This window comes from Hyaena hyaena, unplaced genomic scaffold (assembly GCF_003009895.1).
Source record: "Hyaena hyaena isolate Hyena2069 unplaced genomic scaffold, ASM300989v1 scaffold_1022, whole genome shotgun sequence".
Classification (NCBI taxonomy): domain Eukaryota; kingdom Metazoa; phylum Chordata; class Mammalia; order Carnivora; family Hyaenidae; genus Hyaena; species Hyaena hyaena.
Window position 1 is genome coordinate 397,497 of NW_024081656.1, and position 24,314 is coordinate 421,810.

The 24,314-nt window shown below is 44.0% G+C and overlaps 1 protein-coding gene across 1 annotated transcript in view; it reads left to right on the forward strand.

Moving 5' to 3' along the window:
- CACNA2D3 (calcium voltage-gated channel auxiliary subunit alpha2delta 3) overlaps positions 1 to 24,314 on the forward strand; it is a gene marked incomplete at its 5' end in the record, with an annotated part of 605,771 nt that overhangs the window by 380,576 nt on the left and 200,881 nt on the right. The window contains 3 exons of the mRNA XM_039221819.1: positions 6,141 to 6,212; positions 7,468 to 7,548; positions 17,183 to 17,257. Of these exons, the coding sequence (XP_039077750.1) occupies positions 6,141 to 6,212; positions 7,468 to 7,548; positions 17,183 to 17,257 (228 nt within the window). The remainder of the gene's footprint in view (positions 1 to 6,140; positions 6,213 to 7,467; positions 7,549 to 17,182; positions 17,258 to 24,314) is intronic.

Here is a 24,314-nt window from a genome sequence, read left to right on the forward strand (position 1 = left end):
ACCTCCACACTGTTTTCCAGAGGGGCTGTACCAGTTTACATTCCCACCAACAGTGTAGGAGGGTGCCCGTGTCTCCACATCCTCGCCAGCATCTAGAGTTCTCTGATTTGCTCATTTTAGCCACTCTGACTGGCGTGAGGTGGTATCTCAGTGTGGTTTTGATTTGTATTTCCCTGATGAGGAGGGATGCTGAGCATCGTTTCATGTGTCTGTTGGCCATCTGGATGTCCTCTTTGGAGAAGTGTCTGTTCATATCTTCTGCCCATTTCTTCACTGGGTTGTTTGTTTCTCGGGCGTGTAGTTTCGTGAGTTCCTTATAGATTCTGGATATTAACCCTTTATCTGATATGTCATTTGCATCTATCTTTTCCCATTCTGTTGGTTGCCTATTAATTTTCTGGGTTTTTTCCTTTGCTGTGCAGAAGCTTTTAATCTTGATGAGGTCCCAACAGTTTATTTTTGCTCTTGATTCCCTTGCTTTTGGGGATGTGTCAAGTAAGAAGTTGCTGCGGTGGAGGTCAAGGAGGTTGTTTCCTGCTTTCTCCTCTAGGGTGTTGATAGTTTCCTGTCTCACGTTCAGATCCTTTATCCATTTTGAGTTGATTTTTGTGCATGGTGTGAGAAAATGATCTAGTTTCATTCTTCTGCATGTTGCTGTCCAATTCTCCCAACACCATCTGTTAAATAGGCTGTCTTTTTTCCACTGGATATTCTTTCCTGCTTTGTCAAAGATCAGTTGGCTGTATACTTTTGGGTCCACTTCTGAGTTCTCAATTCTGTTCCATTGGTCTATGGGTCTGTTTTTGTGCCAATACCATACTGTCTTGATGATGACAGCTTTGTAGTAGAGGCTAAAGTCTGGGATGGTGATACCTCCCATTTTGGTTTTATTTTTCAGTATTACTTTGGCTATTTGGGGTCTTTTGTGGTTCCATACAAATTTTTGGATAGTTTGTTCTAGTTTTGAGAAGTATGCTGGTGCAATTTTGATTGGAATTGCATCGAATGTGTAGAGTGCTTTAGGTAGTAATGGCATCTTAACTATATTTATTCTTCCTATCCATGAGCATGGAATGTTTTTCCATTTCTTTGTGTCTTCTTCAATTTCCTTCATAAGTTTTCTATAGTTTTCATCATACAGATCTCTTGTATCCTTGGTTAGGTTTATTCCGAGGTATTTTATGGTTTTTTGTGCAATTGTGAATGGGATCAGTTTCTTGATTTCTCTTTCTGTTGCTTCATTGTTGGTGTATAAAAATGCATAGGTTGACTTTATTTTCTTAGTCCCTTCTCTATGAGGAAAGGACATGGTTATCAAGCTTACTTTCTTATAACTATCCACAAAGGGGTGTAGAGAGTTTTTCCTATTAGTTCCAGATTGGAGAAAAAAAAGAGAAAGAGAGAGAGAGAGAGAGAGAGAGGGGAAGGAAGGAAGGAAGGAAGGAAGGAAGGAAGGAAGGAAGGAGGGGAGAAGGAAAGAAAGAAAGAGAGAGAGAAGGAAAGAAAGAATAGGAAAGGAAGGAAGGAAGGAAGGAAGGAAGGAAGGAAGGAAGGAAGGAAGGAAGGAAGAAAACAAGTGGCTTGGGCAGGGATGTGTGTGTGTGTGTGTGTGTGTGTGTGTGTGTGTGTGTGTAGTATCCTGGATGGCTCAGCCTGGGTTCAGTGCCCAGTGACATGTAGAATGGGAGACATTAGTTGCCAAGAGAACCTTGTGGATGAAAGGGATGAAGAGGACTTCTCTAAAGAAAGGGAGTAATATTTGAGGAGAAAAAAAGGAAAGAAAAAGAAAAGTTCTGGGCAGCTTTGAAAAATGTCTCCCCCTTCATTTTTCTACTGATACACATTCTTATAAAGCAAATGGATGAAACTGCTATACAGCAGGGAATTTGTCCCTGGTTTTGTTAAACTGATTTTCAGGAAGCATTCTGAATCTGTCAGTTAAACCCTTACAGATACCCGTAAATGCTGGACATTTTTACTTCAGTGCAGGCTAGTCCTGAAGAAGATAGCTTCTTTGCTCATGTAATGAGAGCCAGTGTGGCCTCCTCAGCCAGCTCTTCTTCCTCTGTCCCATTGCTTTTCTGTCTCTTCTGGGGGACTTCGGGACCCTTGAGGGTAAGACCTATATCTCATGCCTAGATATCTCCCAGCACTTGGCATGGAATTTGCCGCATAAGCTGATGCTCAAGGAATGTTCATCAAGGCAATCAATGACTAGACCAGCAGCAACAATAGACAAGAACTCTGGTGGTTATTCTATCTGGAGCCACACCCAAGAGTTTTCTGCATTGCCAGCTAGTGCCACTGATGGGAAACTAATCAAGCCTTAGGAGTAGAAGGCTGGCATCACTGCATGTACCTCACACACGAATCCACATGCATATTCATACGAGCCCACATGCATGATTAACTTGGGAAGCTGACAGGAAGCAGTCAATCTGTTGAGCAAGTTTGTGTTTTATAAACCAGATGTTCAGTATTATTATTCATCATTTCCTTTGATACCAGAACGGTCCCCATTATGTAGCATAGGAAATGAAGGATATGGAATAATATACACTTATTATACAACAGAGCACCACAACCAAGCATTTCAGAGGCCTGTTCAAAGCTTGGGCAAATGTAATTGAATGGCAGTTCGTTTTAGGATTCCCACTTGGTCTTGAATTAATGGGATATCTCCCAGATGGACCATGGTGACCTCTCTCTCTCCCATTCCTACCCTTTGGAAAATGAATGTTGACTCTGCGTCTGCGTTTTTCTTGGAAGCCACGTGTATGAATCATAAGCAGCTCTTACCTCAGCAGCCACTGCAGGTTAGGGGGCCACAGAAAAGCAGGGACCCCCTAGCGTGTGGGGACGGAGGGTGTCTGGCCGTGGCTGGCTGCATAACTCCCGCTTGGTGGTCTGGACAAAAAGCTTTTGCCAATGGCTGCTATTTCCTATGGCAGGAGTACAGAATAGCTTTCGATCATAAAGTGCTCACAGCACAGATTAACTTCCTTCTCTGTGAAAGTTTAAGATTCGCAGACCCCAGACCTGTGGAGACTGGAGAGATGGAGCAGGTGGGTTCAGAGGAACATCTTAAGATCATGCATGTGACATTTCCAGGCCCACTAGCCCTCATGGCCATACTGGTGAGCTATACCCATCAAGATGACTACAGGTTAGGGTTCTAGCCAAGCCATTCCAAATCTGGGCCAGAACTACACAGGGGAGAGAGTTTATGTGCTCACAGATAGTGGCTAGACTAAGCTCACTGCATTTCCTTTGTTTATCAGGGGCTGGTTAAAAAATGAATGGTTTCACTACACATGCAACTTTATGGGGATTTTTTTTTAAGGTAATGATGGGCCATAATTACTTTTAGAATTAGCCTCTGAGTGAAGTTGATACTATATTCTGGCTTAATATTTTGAAGTTAGTTTCCCACGATCTTGTATTTGTGCCAGAACAATTACCAGTGATTTATAACTGATTCTTACTAGTTGCAGGAAAAAGCTTCATTTCTCATTATTGTTAGTGGTATGTTTTGATTTCATCCATGATACATGTTGGCATCACTTGAAATTTTTATTTGAGTTGCAAAGTGGAAGTTGCCCAGGGTTACGGATCAGCTCAAATCAGTTTTCTGTATAGCATTAAGGATTAATCAAGGAGGAGGCATATGGGGAGATCTCTGATTCTAAGAGAGATGTTTACAGTGTGTTGGTTCTGCCTTTGAAAATGGCCTTCCATACCCCCAGTGGTGGCCATAGGATACTTTAATTATTTTTAGCAAGATGGAACCATGTTTTCACAAACTGTCATTATCATCTCATGGTTAATATTATTTAGGTAATAATATTATGATGTAGTAGTAAGCTTTTTTTCTCATTCTCACACCCAAATTAGGCTGCTCCCAATAATAGTGTACATGATTATCATGTGTATCAGTCAAGGCTCTCCAGAGAAATAGAACCAGCATAGGAGATAGATAGACTGATAGATAGATCAATAGATAGATAGATAGATAGATAGATAGATAGATAGATAGATAGATAGATATTTTTTCTTTATGTGGGATATATGTCATATGTATGGAGGGAGAGAGATTTATTGTAAGGAATTGCACTATGTTGAGGGATGACATATCTGAAATCCATAGGGTGGGTTGGCAGGCTGTAGATTCTGACAGGAGGGGATGGTGTAGTCTTGCATCAAAAGGTAGTAGGGAAGCAGAATTCTTTCTTACTTGAGGGACTTGTGTTTTCGCCTAGAATCTTGAACTGATGGATGAGACATACCCACAGTATGAAGGGTAATCTGCTTTATCAAAGCTTGCTTAATTGCATCTAAAAAATACATTCATGGCAACATTTAGACTGGTGTTTGATCAAAACAATGGGCCCCGTGGACCAGCCAAGTTGACACATAAAATTAACCATCACACCATGAATTCCTACTCCTTGAGTGAACATGAGATTCTTGCCTCATCTTGTCATGGATGAATACAAGTCCAACTCAGAGGAGATGTAAACCTAAAACAAGGCCCCATCTGTCTCTGTTAGGAGCTCCTCTCTACTGCTACAAGCATCTGTTTAGCTATCATGAGTATTGATGGTAGAAAAGATTGCCCTATAATAATGTTCCTTGAATTTTAATGTGGATACTAATTATCAAGATAAGGATTCAGATTCACAGGGTCTGGAGTGGGGCTCAGGATTATTCATTTCTAACACACTCATACTGCTCTTCTCTGAACCACATTATAAGTACTGAGACCCTATAGCTCAAGGAATCTATTGGAAGAACAAGACTGGTGGAAGATGGGCTGAGTTTAATGACCTTTTCTCCAAAGGCCAGCCAGTCCATGGAGACCTCTAGATTTTAGAGTCTTCTTCATAAAATGCCTCTTCCCAGGAAAACTGAGGGAATAATACCTGATTTTTCTATGGAACTAAGGCTATGGGGAAGTACTCACACACCAGAAAGCACCATAAACAGAAGATAGTAGATTCTCATTCACAGATTGCTTCATTTGAGGCTAGAATGGGCTGTAAAACCAGAAGGGATCTTTCTTTCACCACATTTGCCATCCTCATTTTGGTCCCTGTCAGAAGTGTCACATGACTTGATCTCACTTTGGACTCTGTGACTTACTAGTCATGTGACCTTGCAGGCACGGAAAAGAAACCAGCATCCTTTGAGCACATCCTTATGCTAGATATGATGCTGGGCAGTGTCACATTTTATCTTCATGGCAACAGTGCTGGGGAATAATTGGCATTATTTCATATGGGGACATGGAGGCTTAACAAATAGAGTTAATAAAGGTTCAAAGCTGAGAATTAAAACCAGGGTTGTCTTGGACCAATGCCTACTGTGTTCCAGGTCTCTGTTTCCCCATCTGTTATTGAGGCAGGGTTAGGGTTCCTGCCTGCCTCCCAGCACTGTGAAAAGCAGGTGTGAGGGTGGCTCTCAATCATTTGTATGCACTTCAAATGGCCAAAGAAATGTATCGTTTGCCATATTTCAAGGGTTGTTATTCCAGGAGAAATATGCAATATTAGAAATATTGAGAGATCAGATGATCAAATTATTTTTGTGTTTTGTTTTTGTTTTGTTTTCTGTCTGGGACTGGCACATAGAGATGTGTAGAGGTACCAAAAGGGCTTGACTTGGCTACCTTTGAGGGAATAAATGATTCCAGATTCCATTGTTTCTAGCAGGGGCAACTCATAAAACCCCTTATGCTCATGTTTTCTCTTCAATTTTCAGATTGAGAAAAAGCATTCATATTGCACATATTGCACATAAATGTCTGCAGTGTAAAAGAATAAAATCAATCTGTGGTAATAAAATGAAATGAATCACTATGATCCAAATAAGACTTTATTTAAATCCAAATGGCTGAATGTGATAATATCTGGACTGATCGATGGCAACTGATTTTGCTTCCCTAGCCATGGACTAGGATCCTTATCTCCAAGTCAGAGTAGAGAGACATTACACTCTCTTATAGGATACTGGCTTGAGTGGGCACTGGTCCATTCTCAGTGCCCCCTGGTCAGGAAGGGATGAGCCAGTCCAGGATATGGCCTCCAGCCATCTGTGGTTTCCACATCATTCCCAGGTAACTGGCTTTTCTCTCCACCTAGCTTGCCGATGATCAGGGCCTTGTCCTGATGACCACGGTCGCCATGCCTGTGTTTAGTAAGCAGAACGAAACCGTGAGTACAGCGGCTGTGCTTCTGCTTGATGCTGAGAAGGTTGTTATCTTAGCCCCTCTGACTCAAGCCCTGGTGACCTTTCTCTATTTGTGTTAGGGATAGGGGATTTATCATTTATCCTCACTTTTAATCAAGAATAGTTGAGTTGAGAGGAATTCCGGAAGGTGTCATGTTACAGGATGCAGCACTTTTCCCAAAGTTAAGTGAACAGTGATCAGAGGAAGGAAAAAAACAGAGAGAATCGAATGGTCCCTCCTGATTTATAGTGACCAGCCTTGTATTAGTTTCCTTGGGCTGTGGTAACAGAAGGCCACAATCAAGTGGCTTAGAATAATAGAAATTTATTCTCATAATTATGGATCCTAGAAACTTCAAATCAAGGTGTCACTAAGGCTGTGCTTCCTTGGAAGGCTCTAAAGGAAGGTCCTTTCAGTGCCTGGATGTCCCTTTGTTTGTGGCAGCCCTCCCTACATCTCCATGTGACCCTCTCCTCTTGTGGGTCTCTCTGTCCTCTTCTAAGGACATCAGTCATTGGATACAGGGCTCATCCTAAATCCAGGATGATTTTGCCTCAGAGCAATGACACCCTATTTCTAGAGAGGGTCAAATTCTGAGATTCCAGGTGGACTTGAACTGGGGGGAAAGAATAGTCAGTAGCAATTTGTCTCTTCCTCCCGAAGGTCTTTCTGACCTGGACAATTTCAATGCATCACACTGGCTTTGGAAACAAGGACCCTTCCTGGGGGCCTCTTCCTTTACCTTGGTCATTGGTGCCAATACACAGCTACAAATGTGAGGGTTATTATCACTTTCCTCTGGGCACCAGATGGCAGTGTAACTTGAGAAAGCAGTTAACATGCTAAGTCTTTCCCATAGAAAGCTTCCATAAAATAAAATGGTTAATGGCTACAGTCTTTACTTGCTGAAACTTTTTTGCTACTTCACATTAATTTTGAATTTTCAGGAGAGAAAAGAGATGGCTATTAGGGCATCCTGGTATGGGTATGTATATTGAGAGGTATGGTAATGAGTATTTGGCCTGAGAAGCTACCATTCTTGTCTAGCAGTATGGGGTTGGGGGGATAGAAGAGGGGCCATGTGGAGATCTGAGTTAATCCTTGATTTCTAGAAGCTTAGAGAAGGCAACAGACAGTGATCTACGGTATGTGGCTTCTCACCTTCTCACCAGGTTCTATTCCTTCTACCAAAGTATTTTACTGTTGTTGTTAATTGCTTAATGTTTGTTTTTCGACAGAGATCGAAGGGCATTCTTCTGGGTGTGGTTGGCACAGATGTCCCAGTGAAAGAGCTTCTGAAAACCATCCCCAAATACAAGGTAATGCGTCACCTAATTAATAGTCAAGGTCCAAATATCCAAGATAATTTCACAACCTGCCATAGTGGTAATGACAACATGAAATAAGAGACCCCTCTACTCTTTTTCTGGTAGGTTCTTCTTTTTTGTAAGAATAGTATCAGTTCATGCAGGTCTGAGTAGGTCTATACAAGCTACCCAGGTTTGTATGGGCTCATAGAAGTCTATATGTTTATATGGGTCTACACAGGTCCTATATCTCTGATGGTCCTCTCAACCAGTTCCAATTCACCCCAATATGAGAACCCTATAAAATATGTGACTTCTTAGCAGGAACCCAATGAGGCACAAAGAAAAATGGTCTCTGACCCTATTATATACGTATTCCCTCTATCTTGGAAGGCAATGGTGTACATACAAATTAATTCTCTTTTCTTAATGATAAATTAAAATCCATGGTACTAAGAAGGTTTTAAGTTTCTTTTTCTTAACTCTAGGGGTAACTAAGGGGATGGAGGAGGTAATTTTGGAGCAAAGAGGACATAGCAAGGCTTGCCAGACCACTGCTCTGGGAGTCCAGACCAGCATAAGAGCATTGTAAGGCATGGACATTAGAGAAGGAGCTCAGATGGAGGGGACTCAGGATTGGGGTGGAAATGCCAGAACCCCATTCCACATGGGAGGCCAGCCTTGCATCTGGATGAGGAGGAGGCCACGCTTGCCCCTTTGTCCCACCCACACTACACTCCTGGCACTCTATTCCGGGCACTATTCCTTCAGTTTATTTAGTTCTTTTACATTTGGGAACAAAGGGCCTCTCATGGGCCATCACAGTGCCACCCTCAGCTAGGCCTACCCCTTTCTCCACGGCAGGCCTCCCAGATCCATCCAGGGTGACCTCCCAGCCGTCTGCAAACCAGAGTCTGCCATGTCTGGGACAGGTCGGTACAGCACTGGTGGATGGCACTGTCACCTGGGCTGATTGCAGAGGGCTGGCTAATCGCCAAGAAGGTGACTAGTGGCAGTACCCATCTTGGAGTCCCTGAGGATGACACTAATTGGTACTTATGTTCTCTGGCTGCTCGAGGTATATAGCTGTGGTTAAATCAGCACTTTAGTGAACTCAGACCAACAGACATACCAGGGGACTGTTTTCCAACACAGCCAGTCTCCGCACCCCACTTCCTGTAGAGCAGTGTTGTCCTAATTCAGCCTTTGCTTGCCACCATCAGACGGCATTGCCCTGTCCTAAAACCTCCTGCACGGGTACTGAACAAACAGGTACTTTTTATTTAAGTGGACTTGCTGATTTTCATAATGAGCTCCTCTAACCCCAGCCTAAACAGGCAAGTTTTTTCTGATACACAGGTTAGCCAAGGGAGTGTATTCTCTTTTAAAAAGATAGCCCAGAGAGTCCTTGAACCCCATATAGAAAATCCTCACTTGCTCCTTGACGGCAGTTCCATAGAAAAGCAAATGTAAGTGTGCTAAGAGGAAAGTCCCTTCAAGCCCCACCACAGTCATGCGGAACTGCCCTGGAGCTACGCGGTGTGTGTACAGGTGTGGGAGTTCAGGAAGGGCAGAGCATGGCCCACTCCAAGTCCTGAGATGGGTCCTTTGGACCAACATGGTTCCCCTAACTGCACGAGGGTGGAAACCACACCCATCCCCTCTTCCCCCAGCACCAAGCAGACTGGCTTGCCCCCCATCTCTTTGTTGGCCCACTCATGGATTGACAAGGGCTCCCTTTGCCCCGATATGGAGGGAGGCAAGCTCCTTTGGGCCAGGAATCTGAGATTGCTAACTGGCTAACAGACCCCCTTCCTTACCACCTTCTTCCATGACATGCTGAGTCTGATTTAGCTACTGTTGTGAGGGGCCCAGGGATCTTCTTGGGCCTCAGTAGGAGGAAGGCAGTGGTTAGTGCTCTGGAGGCAGACACACTGAGGTCCCATTACCATCCTTGTGGAGTTCTGTGTGAACCTGTCTCTCAAATCTTAGTTCTTTTGTCCAGTGATGATAACAATACAGTCGCTCATAGACTTGCATGAAGCATTGACTATTATCATTAATCGGGAACAATGGTAATACAGTGGTCAAGGGGATAGGTATGACCTATGGGCTCCTGGCCCTGTTTCATGTGGGATGCTGCCAGCATAGTGCTGTTGATATCTTTCCCATGCCAAGTTCAGGCACCAATTGACTTCACATCCATTGGACCTTTGCTAAAATAGAATGCCCAACAAAACAGTGGTCTAACTGAGTGACTAGGTACACACACTCTGGAATCCTCTGCTGTTTTTAACAATGGGGTTTTCCAAGAATTTTGAAAGACTTGAGTAAAGGCTTATGAAATAAGGTCATGTGTAATAGGCAGTTGACAACAAGGGCAGCCTTACCTTTTTACAGAGGGCTGGGATAAGAGCAAGCCAATGGCTCAGCCAGTCACCAGGCATCACAGCAAACTTTTGTCCCAGCAAATCAGCTGAACAGATGACTGCAGCCAAAATAATCAAGCCACCCCTCAGAAGGTTGAATGCAAAGTGAGATATGCATGAAATGGCTGTTTAAAAAAGCACCATATTGTGGTACCAGATAGTGTGTCTCGTGGTATAATATTAGCAGACAACATTTGCCAAGTACTCAGCACTGTGCAAAGTGCATTACCCATATCATGGTACCAAATGCCCCTGAGGTAAGTGCAGGGCTATTGTGTCCATTATTCTCATAAGGAAACTCAGGTTCATAGGGCTTTTGTTCATAGGGCTCAGGGCCATGTAAGTAGGAAGTAGTGAGTGTGACTTGAACCAGGTCTGCGTCACTCCTAGACCCAAGCTCTTAGGGCAGATCTAAGCCATTCACGTTACACGTCATGATTTGTTGCCATGCTCATATACCATCTGTGCCATTATTTACCTAATAGTCCATTTGCAAATCAACTCAGAACTTTCTTCACTTAACTGAATTGTAAAGGGAAATACCATTCAACCATTTACAAAGAACCAAATGGCATTGGCCACTATAAAAGAATTGTCAAAAAAATGGGGGGGGGGCACCTGGGTGGCTCAGTTGGTTGACCATCTGACTTTGACTCAGGTCATGATCTCATGGTTCTTGGGTTCGAGCCCTGCATCATGCTCTGTGCTAACAGCTCAGGGCCTGGATCCTGCTTTGGATTCTGTGTCTCCCTCTCTTTCTACCCTCCTCCGCTTGTGCTCTATCTCGATCTCTCAAAAATGAATAAATGTTATAAAAATTTTTTAAGCTTTCTTTTATGTTTACTTATTTTTGAGATGAAGAGAGACAGAGCATGAGCAGGGGAGGGGCAGAGAGAGAGGGAGACAGAATCCGAAGCAGGCTCCAGCCTCCAAGCTGTCAGCACAGAGCCCAACAAACACACAAACTGCGAGATCATGACCTGAGCGGAAGTCGGACACCCAACTGACTGAGCCACCCAGGAGCCCCCAAAAATGTTTTTTTAATTAAAAATGGTATTAAATGATTGCCTGATAATCTAGGGTTCTGAACTTGAGGTCTGTTCTTTTCTCTTCTAAGGTAGTATGAAAAGGCAAGTGTTAAAGATATATTAAGTTGGCAACTCTCTTTCTGATAAATTGGAATGATGAAAGAAATTTTGAAAGGGCTGGCTCTCATTAGTGATTCTGGCCTAGTAAGTTCCATACCAGCTCTGCATGCCACCTAAAAACCCACATTCTGGGTTTTGTTTTTAAGAAAGCAAAATCGTGCGCAGGAGGATGACAGGCAGCTGAGGAGTGAGGACCATGGGGACTGTTCAGCCTGGGATGATGGACACCCCTGCGCCACACCCCTCTGGGCTTCTCTCAGCATGGACACCAGCACCGTGGCCACCATGCAGAAGCCCATGCTCCCCCTCCTACAGACTAGAAGTTCTGACTCTTTCTAGCACTTTCTGTCTTGTCCTTAGCACCTGCTCCATTCCTAGAAAAGGAAACTTCTTTGAACAAGCAAGTCATGTCTGTTCCCATATGCTGATGCCATTTAGCTGACACAATTAGAAAGTCACCCTCATAACAAGAGGAAATGAACTCTACGCTAAAATAGGGTGTCCAGGCCCACAAAAGGGGACCTCCTTAGCAAAAGAATACTCCTGCTTGGCGTTACTGAGATAACAAAGGCCCTTTGACCTCCTGCCATCCAGAGCCACTGATGACCAGCTTCATGCACCACCAAGGCTTTTACGGTTGGAGTTAGATTTCCAGAAGCATGATAGGACAGCTGGTTGATCGAAACCCACATAACCAAGTGTTGAAAACTGTGTGGCTCCCCTAGAGACAGAAAGCCACAGGAATGAGGGAGGGATTTGAGGCACCTAAAGATAGTGGATCTTACTTTTATTGAAATCTCCAAACCGGGATGCCCAAGATTACTGGCTCAGTGTTTAAGGAAGGGGATCTCACCTTTACAGAATGTTGGCAAACATTTCCTATACTTTTTTTAAGGTTTATTTATTTATTTTGAGAGGGAGAGAGAGAAAAAGCATGAGTGGGAGAGGGGCAAGGAGAGGGAGAGAGAGAGGATCCCAAACAGGCTCCATGCTGCCACTGATGCTGAGCCCGATGGGGGGCTCAAACTCACGAAACTGCGAGATCATGACCTGAGCTGAAGTCAGATGCTTAACCACCTGAGCCACCTAGGTGCCCCCTGACACCTCTTATTTCATATAAGAAGATGTAGAAACCCAAGTTCAGGGCCACTGCTTGATAGATGCCCAACAATCAAGACAGTATGAACATAATTAGTAATAGTGATGGCCCTCTGCCTCAGTCTCTCCTCTGAGTTTCTTCTACCAGGCAATGTGCTGTGCTCTTTATAGCATTATCTCCCTTAGGTGGACCTGCCATTACTCACCTTTTATAGCTAAAGAAACTGAGGCACATAAAGCTTAAATATCTTGCCAAGTCTCACAGCTAGCAAGCCATGATGTTAGCCGCTATTGCCCTAAAAACATTAGGAACAATAAATGGCACTAATAATATGGTTGAAATGATAGTTAAAATACTAAAAATAATACAGTAGTTGAAATAAAATAAGACAATAAAACATTCATTGAACCTTTTACTATGTGTTTGGTATGGTAAAAGGGCTTTATATGCACTATTCCCATTGAATCCTTACTACTGTTCCCTGAAGTGGGTACTGCTTAGTCCCATTTTTAGTTGAGGATACTTAAAATAACTTTCTCAACATAACTCAGCTAATTAAAGATAAATGAAATAAAGTATAACAATAGATTAGGGGAATATTGGCCACAGAAAATTAACCACAGGGCCTAAAATACAGGCACTTCTATTTCATGCTTTCCCAGGGGTCAGGCTTGCAACGGGAGACACAGGTACAACATACTTTTAACCTAGGTTGTCCCTCCTCTGGTTCCCACAAAAAGCCTTGGGAAAAGGAGGTACATCAGCTAGGGACAGCCATGGCTGAACAGGCTTCTCTCACCCAGGAGAGGAGAGCTCCAGGGATCAGAGTGTGGATCACACCTTTTCGTCCTGATTAACACCTTGTAAAGATGAGTCAGCACTTGGCTCTTGGGGTTTTCCCAGAAGATAGAATTCTTTCTTTTCCCTTAGCTTCATAGATTTTCCCACAAGCAATCAGACTTCCTGTAATTTTTATTAAGAATTCCAGACACCCCAGCCATAACTTCCAGACACCACAGCCTCTGTTAACATAATGAGCCATTTTATAATTAGGTTCACTTCATTAGCCCAAAGTCTGTGCACTTGGAAGGGAAGCACCTTGTTCCCTGGGGTGCTGATCCACAAGGCTCCTGGCCTCCAGGAGAGCATGTTTCAGGACAAGGGCCCTTTGGCAGCCCCACGTACTAGAAAGCCTTGTGTCTGATTTGTTCCTATTACTCTCTGGGACTGCACATGAGAACAGACAGGAAGACTAGTTCTACTTCAGATGAGAAAAAATTAGAGATTTCATCAGGATATGATGCATGGCCAACAACAAAGGCTGGACATTATCTTAACTATAAGCCTTTGGTTTTCTGAGAGGTTCATCCACAGAATGTGTTTTGAGGCTGACTCAGGATTTCTCTTCTTACGGCTGCACTAGGTTATAGCCACATGCCACCCACTTGAGAAGGGTTTTCAACAGGTAGTGTCTGAATGTCAGGAAGACTTTCTCAGGTACAGCCTTGTGAAAGACTGACTGCACCCACTGTGGCACGTCAGCTTCCTCTTTTTGATTCATTTTTTTCTGTTCATTTTTAATATCTACTTTAATTCAAATTTTAAAGACGAACTAGACAATATTTTGTTAAAGTGATTAATGTCTTCAATATGTGTGACCCTCAACTCGAGCACCTGCCGTGTGCCAAATGTTATGCTAGGGGCTGTAGAAGTCAACGATGAGTGACGTGCTCCATTCCCACGAAGAGCCCATCATAATGGGGGAGAGACTGCCTTTAGAACAAGGCAGAGGAGAGAAAGAACCAGCCAGGAGTTGAAAGGCAGAAAAGCTGGTGTCCCATTCTCATGCGTTAGGATGAAGGTAGTAATGGGAAAATTCTTAGCGTTTATGGAAACATGGTATGGAAAGGAGGCTGCAATGGGGAGAGTCAGGAGGGACTTCTTATAGGAGATGATCCTGATGCTGAGCCTACAGAATGGGTGAGCATTAGCTGGGAGAGATGGGGAGCAGAGGTGCTCTAGACAGCTGGCACATATGAGTAAAGGTATAGGTGGGAAGAAAACTGTCAGTGCCATGTGCCCTAAGAGGCAATGAATAGAAGGAGGTGGAGATGGATACTTTGGTAGGGCCAGGCCCCAGGAGACCTCCTTATCCGTGGGATAAGCCCATGGATTTTATCTTGCACATTAAAGGGGCCCTTAGTGGGTTTTGCTCAAGGGAGCTACAGGGTCAGTGTTGCTTTTGACTTTGAGCAGTCTGGAGGATGACTTTGTTAAGGCCTCTATTTGAGGCAAGAAGAACAATTAAGACCATTGTGGAAATTGATCACATTAAATCTACATGGATGGGTGGAGAAGCAGCCCTGAATCTGAATAATTTCTGCAAGAAAAAGTAGCGATTACTTGGATCAAGAAGTTGGGGGTGAAAGAAATAAAGAAGTCTAAGGCTGATGCTCCAGTTTCTAACGTAGGAGTCCAGGCGGATGGCTGGTGCTCCCACAGAAAGAGAAGAGCAGAAAAGAGCAGCACCCGCCATGTTGGGCTGGGTGACTCCAAGGCACCTGGGAGATGTCCGGGTCGAGATGCCCATCACACAGTTGGACACTTGAATCCACCAGCGAGGAGAGAGGCCACAGCTGGTACACAGACCTGAACAGCTGGTTCAGCATCCAGGAACCTGCTGAAGCTTATTGGGGGAGAGAGCAAAAGCAGATAAGGGGCCCTGGGGTTGGAAACTTGTGGGGAAAGAGTGGTCGAGAGTGGACAGAGAATGAGGATCCTGTGAAAAGGAGGATACTTGGGTGTATGGGGCGAGGAATAGAGAGTGTCAGGAGGGAAGGTGGTCAGGTCCTACAACTGGGAAGATTCAAGAGAGAGCTTTCTGTAGGGCATGGCCTGAGTCAGGAGTCCACTGGCCACGGTAGAGAAGGGAGTTCTGTTCTAGTGGCATCTTGGGGGGAGACAAGGGCACAGCAAAGGCAGATTCCAGTAGGCGGGCACCAACGGACTACGAGGTAGCAGAGAGAGCAGCTTGTCGGTGAGGGGAGGGCCCTGGGTGAGAAGGTGGGCTCTGTGGGATCTTTGCTCTAGTCAGTTCCCTCCATTGTTTCCTGCTTTCTCCTTTTCCTCTTTCTCCCTTCCTTGTTCCTCTTCCCTCCATCCCAACCACCAATTTGGCCACATGGTTTGACCTTGGTCATCATGGAACCTATATTCAGATAGGGAGGAAAGTGTTGCATAATCAAAGGCCTTGCTCAGTGGAGGTCTTGATTCCTTATGATCAACCTCAGAAATAGTTATTGTAATTTTGATTAATACTATCCAAGAAAAGTAGAGAGCATTAAGAGAGCATATACAGGGAGTTCTACCTTTTCCTGAGTATCACCTCCCACAAGCAAACCGAGAACTGAAGTAATGTACATTAGAAGGCACTGAATATATTAGCAGACAATAAAATAACACTTATTTGGTCAAATTTTGAATTTCAATTTCCATTTGAATACCACTTTTGCCTTTAATGGAAAAAGTCAAACTCTCTGAGTCCTTTTTGACCCCTCAGCCTGTATTACACTGGGACGTAATAATGGTAATTAATGCAGTGTTGACTGTGTCTGACATTTTTCCAAGAGACGGAGATGAAAGGGACGATATACATCTCAAAGGATAGGAAATCTCTGGTTTATCTTTCACAGCATAATGAAATATAGTTTATCATTAGAGTCTTGTAGAATCTTATTAAGACTTGCCGTGAAAGGTAACTCCAGAAGAAAATGTCTGTTGCCCTTGACTACCATGTGCATATTTGCTTTGTGTAATGCAAGGGAAACTTTTAATTGTTGGTGTTAAATTCTCTGAAGTTAATTCCACATCACCTTGACGTTAAGCTAACAAGCAGACAGGGTCATTCCTGGTTTGTAAACTCTGTTGTCTGGATCGTTTAATAGTATCATATTCAAGAATGTGAGTGGCAGACAATTTGAAAGAAAAGTAACAGTGAGGGCTCAGAACTATGAAATAGCTTGTTGGAAAAAAATAGAGGATATTTTTTCCTCTTCCCTTTCACTGCTCTGGCAAAAGTGGGTTACATTTTCTTTCTTCAGAGAGAGAGAGATCAGTATGGGTTTTATGCCAGGGGCCATTTTAATACATGAATGATTTGTAGGTAAATTTATTGTAGCCAATGGGTGCAGTCAACTGTGTAATAGAAATATTGTCAAAAAGCCGGGATTATTATTTAAATAAGTGCAGTGTTAAATTTGATTACATACTTTTTAAAGCTAATAAAACATTTCATTGCTCTCAAACTATTTCCCATAGTCCCATTTAGTCAGAAAACATAAATTAAGTGAGGCTCTGCATAGAAAATTACTCAGGCTTTGTGTCGATGGAAGCATGCATGGAAAAGCTTGGCAGCCTCGAAATTTAAAGACGAAAGGATATAAAAAGGGTTGGCAGGCTCCTGAATAGGCTGGTGGGGACACTTTCTCCCTGAAGAATAATGGAAGAGGACTACCTAGGGCATGCTCAAGGTGGCCCCTTGGGTGTTGACTTGCAGGAAGTCAAGATGCGAATCCAATAGGGCCTCCTTATCAGGAGATGGAAGACACCCAGGTTGATAAACTCTGTTTGCTTCAACAGAGGGTCCTACCAGAAACGTCAGCTACTTTCTTTCCTTTTAAAAAAAAATGGAGTTATTTTTGTTTTAAATAAATCAAAGTAAGGCCATTGGATCCCAACATGGGGATATGACATTTTAAATTGTGCTATTTGCTGAGCTTATCCTGTGACAGGTCTTCATTTCTACCAAATGTCAAGGATCAGCACCTTGCATTCATTTTAATGAAATACTGTGCTGATAAGGGTTATGAATGCCAAGTTTAAGCTGTAAATTACTAAATGCCGGGCTGCTTTATGCTTTGTGAATTCACCAGGGAGCCAGCTAATGAAGGTTTCTTTCTCACTTCTTACAGTTAGGGATTCATGGTTATGCCTTTGCGATCACAAATAATGGATATATCCTGACACATCCAGAACTCAGACCACTGGTAAGAGAAGTACCTATTTCTGTGTTTCTCCTTTTAAGATTTCAAAAGATTTTTTTCATTTCTACAGTGATGACACTTTGCACTGGTGTTTACAAGTTCAATTTATACCGCTGTCTCCTAAAGGTTGTTTTAATAGTTTGTAACTAGTTTTTGGACACATAATACATAAGTAATGTAGGATAAATATACTTACACTCATTATTTTATATATAAATCAATATATATCTATGTGCATTTATTTATTTGTTTATTGATTGATTGATTGATTTCACATCTGCCAACACACGGAAAAAAAATTAACTCTGGACAGCCCAAAGCCCATCATAATGGATTCCTTCATATAACAAATGTTCTTCTCACTCCAATGAGACATACTTATTGCAGGTTACATTGGACACAACCAATTAGACCCAGGATCCCTAGAAATTCATTATGGTGGGATTTGCTTCCAAATAATGTGGCCTAAGCTCAGTGCCTCCTGTGTTGAAGGTATTCAACAATACCTTTTTTGTTTAATTGGAACAGTTGAGATTTTCTCCATCCTCTGCCTAAGCCATATCCAGTAGCATTGTCTAATGACTGATGTGTGAAGTGAGTGGGGTCCAACCATGTCCAGGACAGCCCATGGTGTCATGGTCCACCCTAATCCCTGGGGAAAGGCTGCCTGGAGCATTGTGTTGCGGAGGAGTCCTAAGGACAGCCAGGCTCGCTTGGGGTGGGGGTGGCCCCAGCCCATTGACACTGCCCCCTGTGGACTGTGGAGGGGCAGCGCTCGTGTGTTTGCTGTCCCTGGACCAGTTGCAATGTATTGAAAGGGCAATCCTTTGGGTTTGAGTGTGTTTAGCTAATTTTACAAAAGATGTAAAATCATAAAAAACTATATTGTAAACTCTGCTTTTGAAAGATAAGAAGGTGTAGGTGGTTTTCTCTAGCAACATACACACGCATTTGCTCGCGCCCAGCCACCGCACCTGTCCTTTTTTCTTTCATCACGCTTAGCAAATAGCAGCAGCGCCTGCCCTGCAAATGTTTGTCAGTGCAGCATTGCGGGGGTCAGGTTGTTTCTCGCGTGAATCGTTGTTTGAAAAGAGCTCATATTTGTACGGCATCATCATCCAACTTTGCTCTAATCATCCTGGTATTAATGGAGTTCTGGCCATATCATGTGGATCCCATATGCATGCTTTAAAATGGGACTTACAGTAATAAGTTTGGTAATTAAATTTGATTTGAACAGTCTACTTTATCAGAAAAGTATTAACTGGTCAGCTAATTCCAAATGGAACTCAGAATTACTGAAAAGTCAGATTGAAAAATTTACTAATTTCTTAAGGTTATTTAAGTCTGAAAATAATAGTGAAGTCTAAAATGCTTTACATGTTACCCAGTTCCAAGCCACTCAGTTAGGGCTGTCCGTTAGGGGTGGTAGGAGTTACGTGTCTGGGGTTGAGTATGGGCTCCTAGTGCTTATTTATTCCAAATTGGAGTGGAGCAGAGTCAATAAAACAACCAAACCTGGATCCTCTGCCAGTGAATGAATTAGCTGCCTATTTATCAGCTTTTTAAAAAGGAATGAAATGGAACCAGACGTCCGAAGTCACCAAGGTAACTGCTCTCTCCTTGCAGCAATGGCAGTGCAGCACCCATCTGCACAGTTGACTTAATGCCTTCTTGGTCTTGTATATCTCCTGGTCATGCAGCAAGCAGTTTGCCTGCAAACAGCCCATATGATGCACTTTTCAGAGCTGTGGCCACTGAGACGGCAGTCAAAATGCTTTTAGAAATACAGGGCAACCAGTCAGCACTGCTCATCCCATGACACTGCAAATGCTCCCAGATACAAATCATTTCTGTTCTTGTCACTGCTGAAACACTGCATTGAACGGTTTCACCAGGAGTGATAGCCAAGGTCAAGTTCCCATAAGCAGGATGGCCCAAGCAAATGCCCTAGCATCTCACTTGTGAAAATCCAAACCAGATGAATCATTTTGCAGCTGATCCGTGATGAGAACATAAGGAATGGCCAAGTCATTTATCTATCTCTGACCCTGAGGCCATGGGATACTTAGAAGAGGTTTGGAGCAATGCCAGCCATTGCGGATTACATGAACTAATCCCTCTGAATGTGATCAATAAGTGGATGTTGACTCTGCCTTGAGTTTTGCATTTTCCTCCTGGGCAAAAGATAGCAGTGAAGTGGGAGGAACTCAAATTTAGCAACACATATGTTGCCCTTGACTCTTGTCCTGCTACATCCTAGCTGTGTGGTTTGGGGTAAGTCACACAGCCTCTCTGAGCTTCATTTTCTCTTGTGATCCTGCCATAACCATAATGTATATATCATAGCTTTGCTGTCAGTAAATGGGATAATGCATGCAAAAGCCTTGGGTGACAGAGCTGGCCCTGGGACATGGCGCCGACAACGGTGGTTATACCCTCATCTTCTTTATGTTATATGGGTCCTGTCAATCTCTGCTCAGCTACTATAAAGGTTGGGAGTATATAGTGGTGCTGGAGACTTAGGAGGATCTTGAGGATCCCTTCTGATTATTCAGTGCTTCAGACTGTCATGAAGGGATTGGCAAGTGATCGTGTACACACACACATACACACACAGACTGTTTTCAAGGCCAGCTCTGGAAGGCAGATAGCAACCATTCTCTGAGCTTCTCTGTGAGCCCTACCAGGTGAGGAAGCTAAAGTTCATTGTTGTTTGTTTGTAAAGTAGCAATAAACATAATACCAGGAGCTGTGGTAAGTGCAGAATGAGAGCTAGGCTAGCTGGGTGTCCATGTGCATGAATGGGACGCTGCTGGCTTTGGCATGAACAAGTGATCTGTCCATCTCGGTTCTGTTTGCCCCAACAAAGGACGCAGAAGGCTCCCCCCCCCCCTTCTCCCTAAGAACCAGCCCACTCAGCATATAATAGGGACTCCGGAGAGAGAAGGGCCCCTCCAGAGCCACTGTTCGTTTCCACTTATTTTGGGTCCCTCTGAGAAACGTAACTTGTGAGCTTGCCCTGGAAACCTGGTATCTGCACCCGCCATTCCTCTGCCCTGGTCAGACTTAGCCCACATGGCCAAGGATGGCCAGCTGCCAGCAGCCTCCCTGGCTAACTGGGGCAGGGAGCAGACTTGTCTCTCCCCAGCCCAGCCGCATAATCGAATCCTTATTCATTTTCCTTGATTCTGGCCAAGGCTGCCAGATTAGCACGGCGGGTGTGAGCACGGGGTTGTGGCCAGCACAGGAGGATGGCGCACGCTCACTTAAAATAACTCCGATTCCCTCTCCATCTGCCACAGGGGCTGTTTCTGCCCCTGTAGCCAGAGGAAAGAAGTGGGTTTCTCTGAAGCACAATACCAATATTTTTCTAATTTGTCCAATAAAATCTTTCCCTTGAACTTAATGCTTGGCTTGATTTTATCCAGTATTTTCTTTAATCTTGTGTGAGTTGGGTGTGAATCATGAAGCGTCTCCAAAAACAGCTCAGATATAGGAGCCCTCACTCAGCAGGCCTGCTTTGGTTTAATTGGCAAAACTGCTAAAATAATACTTTTCTGTTGATAACTGGGCTCTCCTTGGTCTCTCTCCAGGTGTTTCTTAGCCACTCTATTCTTGCTACCACCTTGTGACTTGATAGACTGGTGTCCACGCAACAGACGTTACCTGCTGCCAGGTGTTCTGGGTCCCTTGTGAGCACAGGGGCTGCTGTGGCTGTCTTCGGGTCCCTCGGGGGGGGGGGGGGAGTGGCCCAACATCACAGCAAGGGGACTCAAGTTAGACCTTGGGGAATGCTGTTTGAGTAGTTCTTAGACATCTGGAAGGTTTTTATGGAGCTTTACCACTCTTTAACATTCAGGTTAAAAATATTTTCAAAGCAGAGTTGCTGCTAGATTTAGTTTTCTTGGGGTGCCTGGGTGGCTCAGTTGGTTGAGCATCTCAGTTTGGCACAGGTCATGAACTCGGGCTGTGTGCAGACAGCTCATAGCTGGCTCCAGATTCTGTGTCTCCCTCTCTCTCTGCCCCTCCTCCACTCGCACTCTGTGTGTCTGTGTGTCTCTCTCTCAAAAATAAATAAACATTAGATTTAGTTTTCTTGCGCTTTATTTTCCAAATACTCGTGGATTTTTTTTTAATGTGGAGCCCTGACTGTATCTCTTTTTCTTTTGCCCAATAGGGCATTGAGGGAAATAAAATTGGGAAGGTGCTGCCTTTAGCATGACCTGGTTTTTGCTGAGATTTTAGCAATCCATATGCCCCTGCATTTTAGAAGAAAGGGTCATCTGAGTTCATTTCCTTCCCCAAGGAGGCCTGGAATGTGGACCTGGTCAAACCACCAAAAGAACACAAATAAGGGTCCTTTCCAGCAGCCACAGCACAGGCAGGATTCCACAGAGAAGCCTCGGGCACGCAAAATCTAGGACTCCTTTCCACAGAGACCATGTGACATCTGCCAAGGGCTGTTTGCTCTGGGCCTGCGAGCCCAGGAGAAGGGGAAGGATGCTGGCGGGTTTCTACTCTGGAAGAAAATTTGCCAGTCGCATCAGCCACTAGGTGTTTTGGTGGATGGGACAGGAGGTGGGAATGGTGGAGAGAAACCCTCATCCCTTCCTTCAGTGTTTGCGGCCGTCCACTAAGTTCTAGGCCCAAGCAAGCTGCTTGAGGTGGTTACAGAGACATGTCCTGGCACCAGGAACTCAAAATCTAAAAGGATGGGTAAGATTTTATACGCTGGGTGGGTAAGTAACTATAGATAGTACTAGAGAAAAGTGCGTTCTTGCATGTTTGTTATCATTGTTGTTGGGTTTTAGTGTGTTTTTCTAACATTCATTGATGTCTATTACTGTTCTAAGTGTTTATATGTGTTAAAGCTTTCAATCATTAATCTGATAGGACACTGAGGAGTAGGTGCTATGGAAAGGCCCAGAGACTCACAGGAAGAGTGTCTGTGGGAATGATCCTAGGAAGGTGTACCTGGAGTCAGACCGTAGACAATTGTACATGCCAGGCTGAGGAGCTCTGGTCTTCTCGGGGAAAGGCGGAAATCCCCATGTGATATACGGGAAGCTGAGGCCCCCATTGATAAAGTGGTAAGGTGTCTAGAAAGTTCCAGAACCAGGAACCCTAGCCCAGATCAAGTCAGATGTGCTGAATTCTGCTCCATTGGTTGGATCTTCAGGAAATGGGAGGCAGAGTGGTTGGAGGGTGGCGGTGACCAAGAGGCCACATGGATGAATAACAGGGTCAGCATTGGATGATTATAGTTAGAATCTGTCTAGACTAGAACTGTCTAGTAAAAATATAACGCAAGCCACAAACAGACTCCTTATGGAATTTAAATTTTTCCAGTGGCTCCGTCTAAAAAAACAAAAGAGAAACAGGTGAAATTAAGTTAAGAATGTATTTTAGTTAACCCAACATATCCAAAATCTTATAATTTCAATAGATAATCCATAAAAAATTATTACGGCATTCTTTTCCATTATTTTTCATGCTAATGTTTGAAATCTGACATGTATTGTACACTCTCAGAGTATCTTGTTTAGACGAGCCACATTTTAGGTGCTTCAGAGCCACATGTGGTCATATGGGACAGTGCAGGTCTAGAGTGTGACCAGACACTTTTGGGTGCTTCTACACAAAATGGATGGTAGGACCTCCCCTTTCCTTCAAGTGGGTTGGAATAATCTCACCACCACCATCCCCTACTGCTCTTCCATCCTGGGGTCTGTGCAAACAGTGGATGGCTAGTTCTCCCCCTCCCCTGTGGCCTCAGCCCCTCTTTCCCAAGCTGCAGAGTGGAAGTGGGGAGTTGTTCAGAACTCAGGAACATAAGGTTGATGGCCAGGGCAGATGGGCTCCTGGCTTTGGCCATGCATTTCTGGCAGTTGCAGCTGTGTGAGTTCACATCTAAGCCACGCGGACTTCCTAAACCGAACTGTGAAGCACACGCCGGTGGGTGGGAGGCGCAAGCCACATTTGGTGAGCCTGAGCTGTCAGATTTCCTAAATCAGAATACTCAGATACCCTGACCATTTCTGTTGTTCCATCAAACTGACGGTCACCTTGAAGGAGCCTAAACTGTGCAGATAAGCAGATCATCGTCCCAACCGATCATAGAACCTTTCCATGCTCTCAGGAATTCAGTGTTGCTGTCCTCGCCACTGGCTTACCACAGCCTGAGGTCTGTCAGACCTCACCAGCCTTTCCCTGGGGTCACCCCTTGACTGTCCCACTCTCAATGTTGATTCTGCTGCTTTGGTCATCTGGGCATCTTGTGGGCATCTGGGCAGTTTGTTTTTCTTTGTCCTTTTGCTATTGCACAAATGGATGGGCCCTTGTAGAAGGTCATTGAGTATGTGGATCAACACACGGACATGCTAATAAACAGAAATATTCTTGCACAGCAGCCCTTTCCTGAGGAATCAAGTGGACATTCATACAGGCACATGTAAATATATGTGAAATGTTAAGGAGACAGCACATATCAAACACCAATTTAAATAGGAGCTTAAAAGTTGGGTGTTGATATTAGAATCCCTGTCCAGATCCACCTGATCTAGCTCAAGCAGTGGACCATGTGAAGAGATTCTGTATCATTCCAAAAAATATTGATGCAGAGTTCAAATGTGATCTTTATATCATTATGCAGATCTTCAGTTATGCAAGGGCCGACTCTCCTCCCACACATCTCCTGGTTTTATTGTGGATAATCCTTATACCAGAAACACCTCAATGCATTTTCCTTCATTTCTTCTGCCCATCCACGCCTACTCAGTGCAAATGCTAAGGGTTCTTTTTAGTTCAGCAGGTGTGGGTGTGGCCTCCCCACATCATCCCCCCTCATGTGCTGTGGCATCTGGCTCCAAAATGGGCCCCAAGCCTTCCTCCGTCTCTGCCCCCTGGTCAGGGCCACCGTTCATTCTATCTCTCCCGGAGGGCTTCTGTCCCCTTTCTGGTCCTCTCTGGACACCTGGTTTTGCCCATCCCCACCACCTGCTCACTGTGGCATTATTCACTGTGCAGGTCAGGAACTGCTGTCAAAGACATCAGTCAT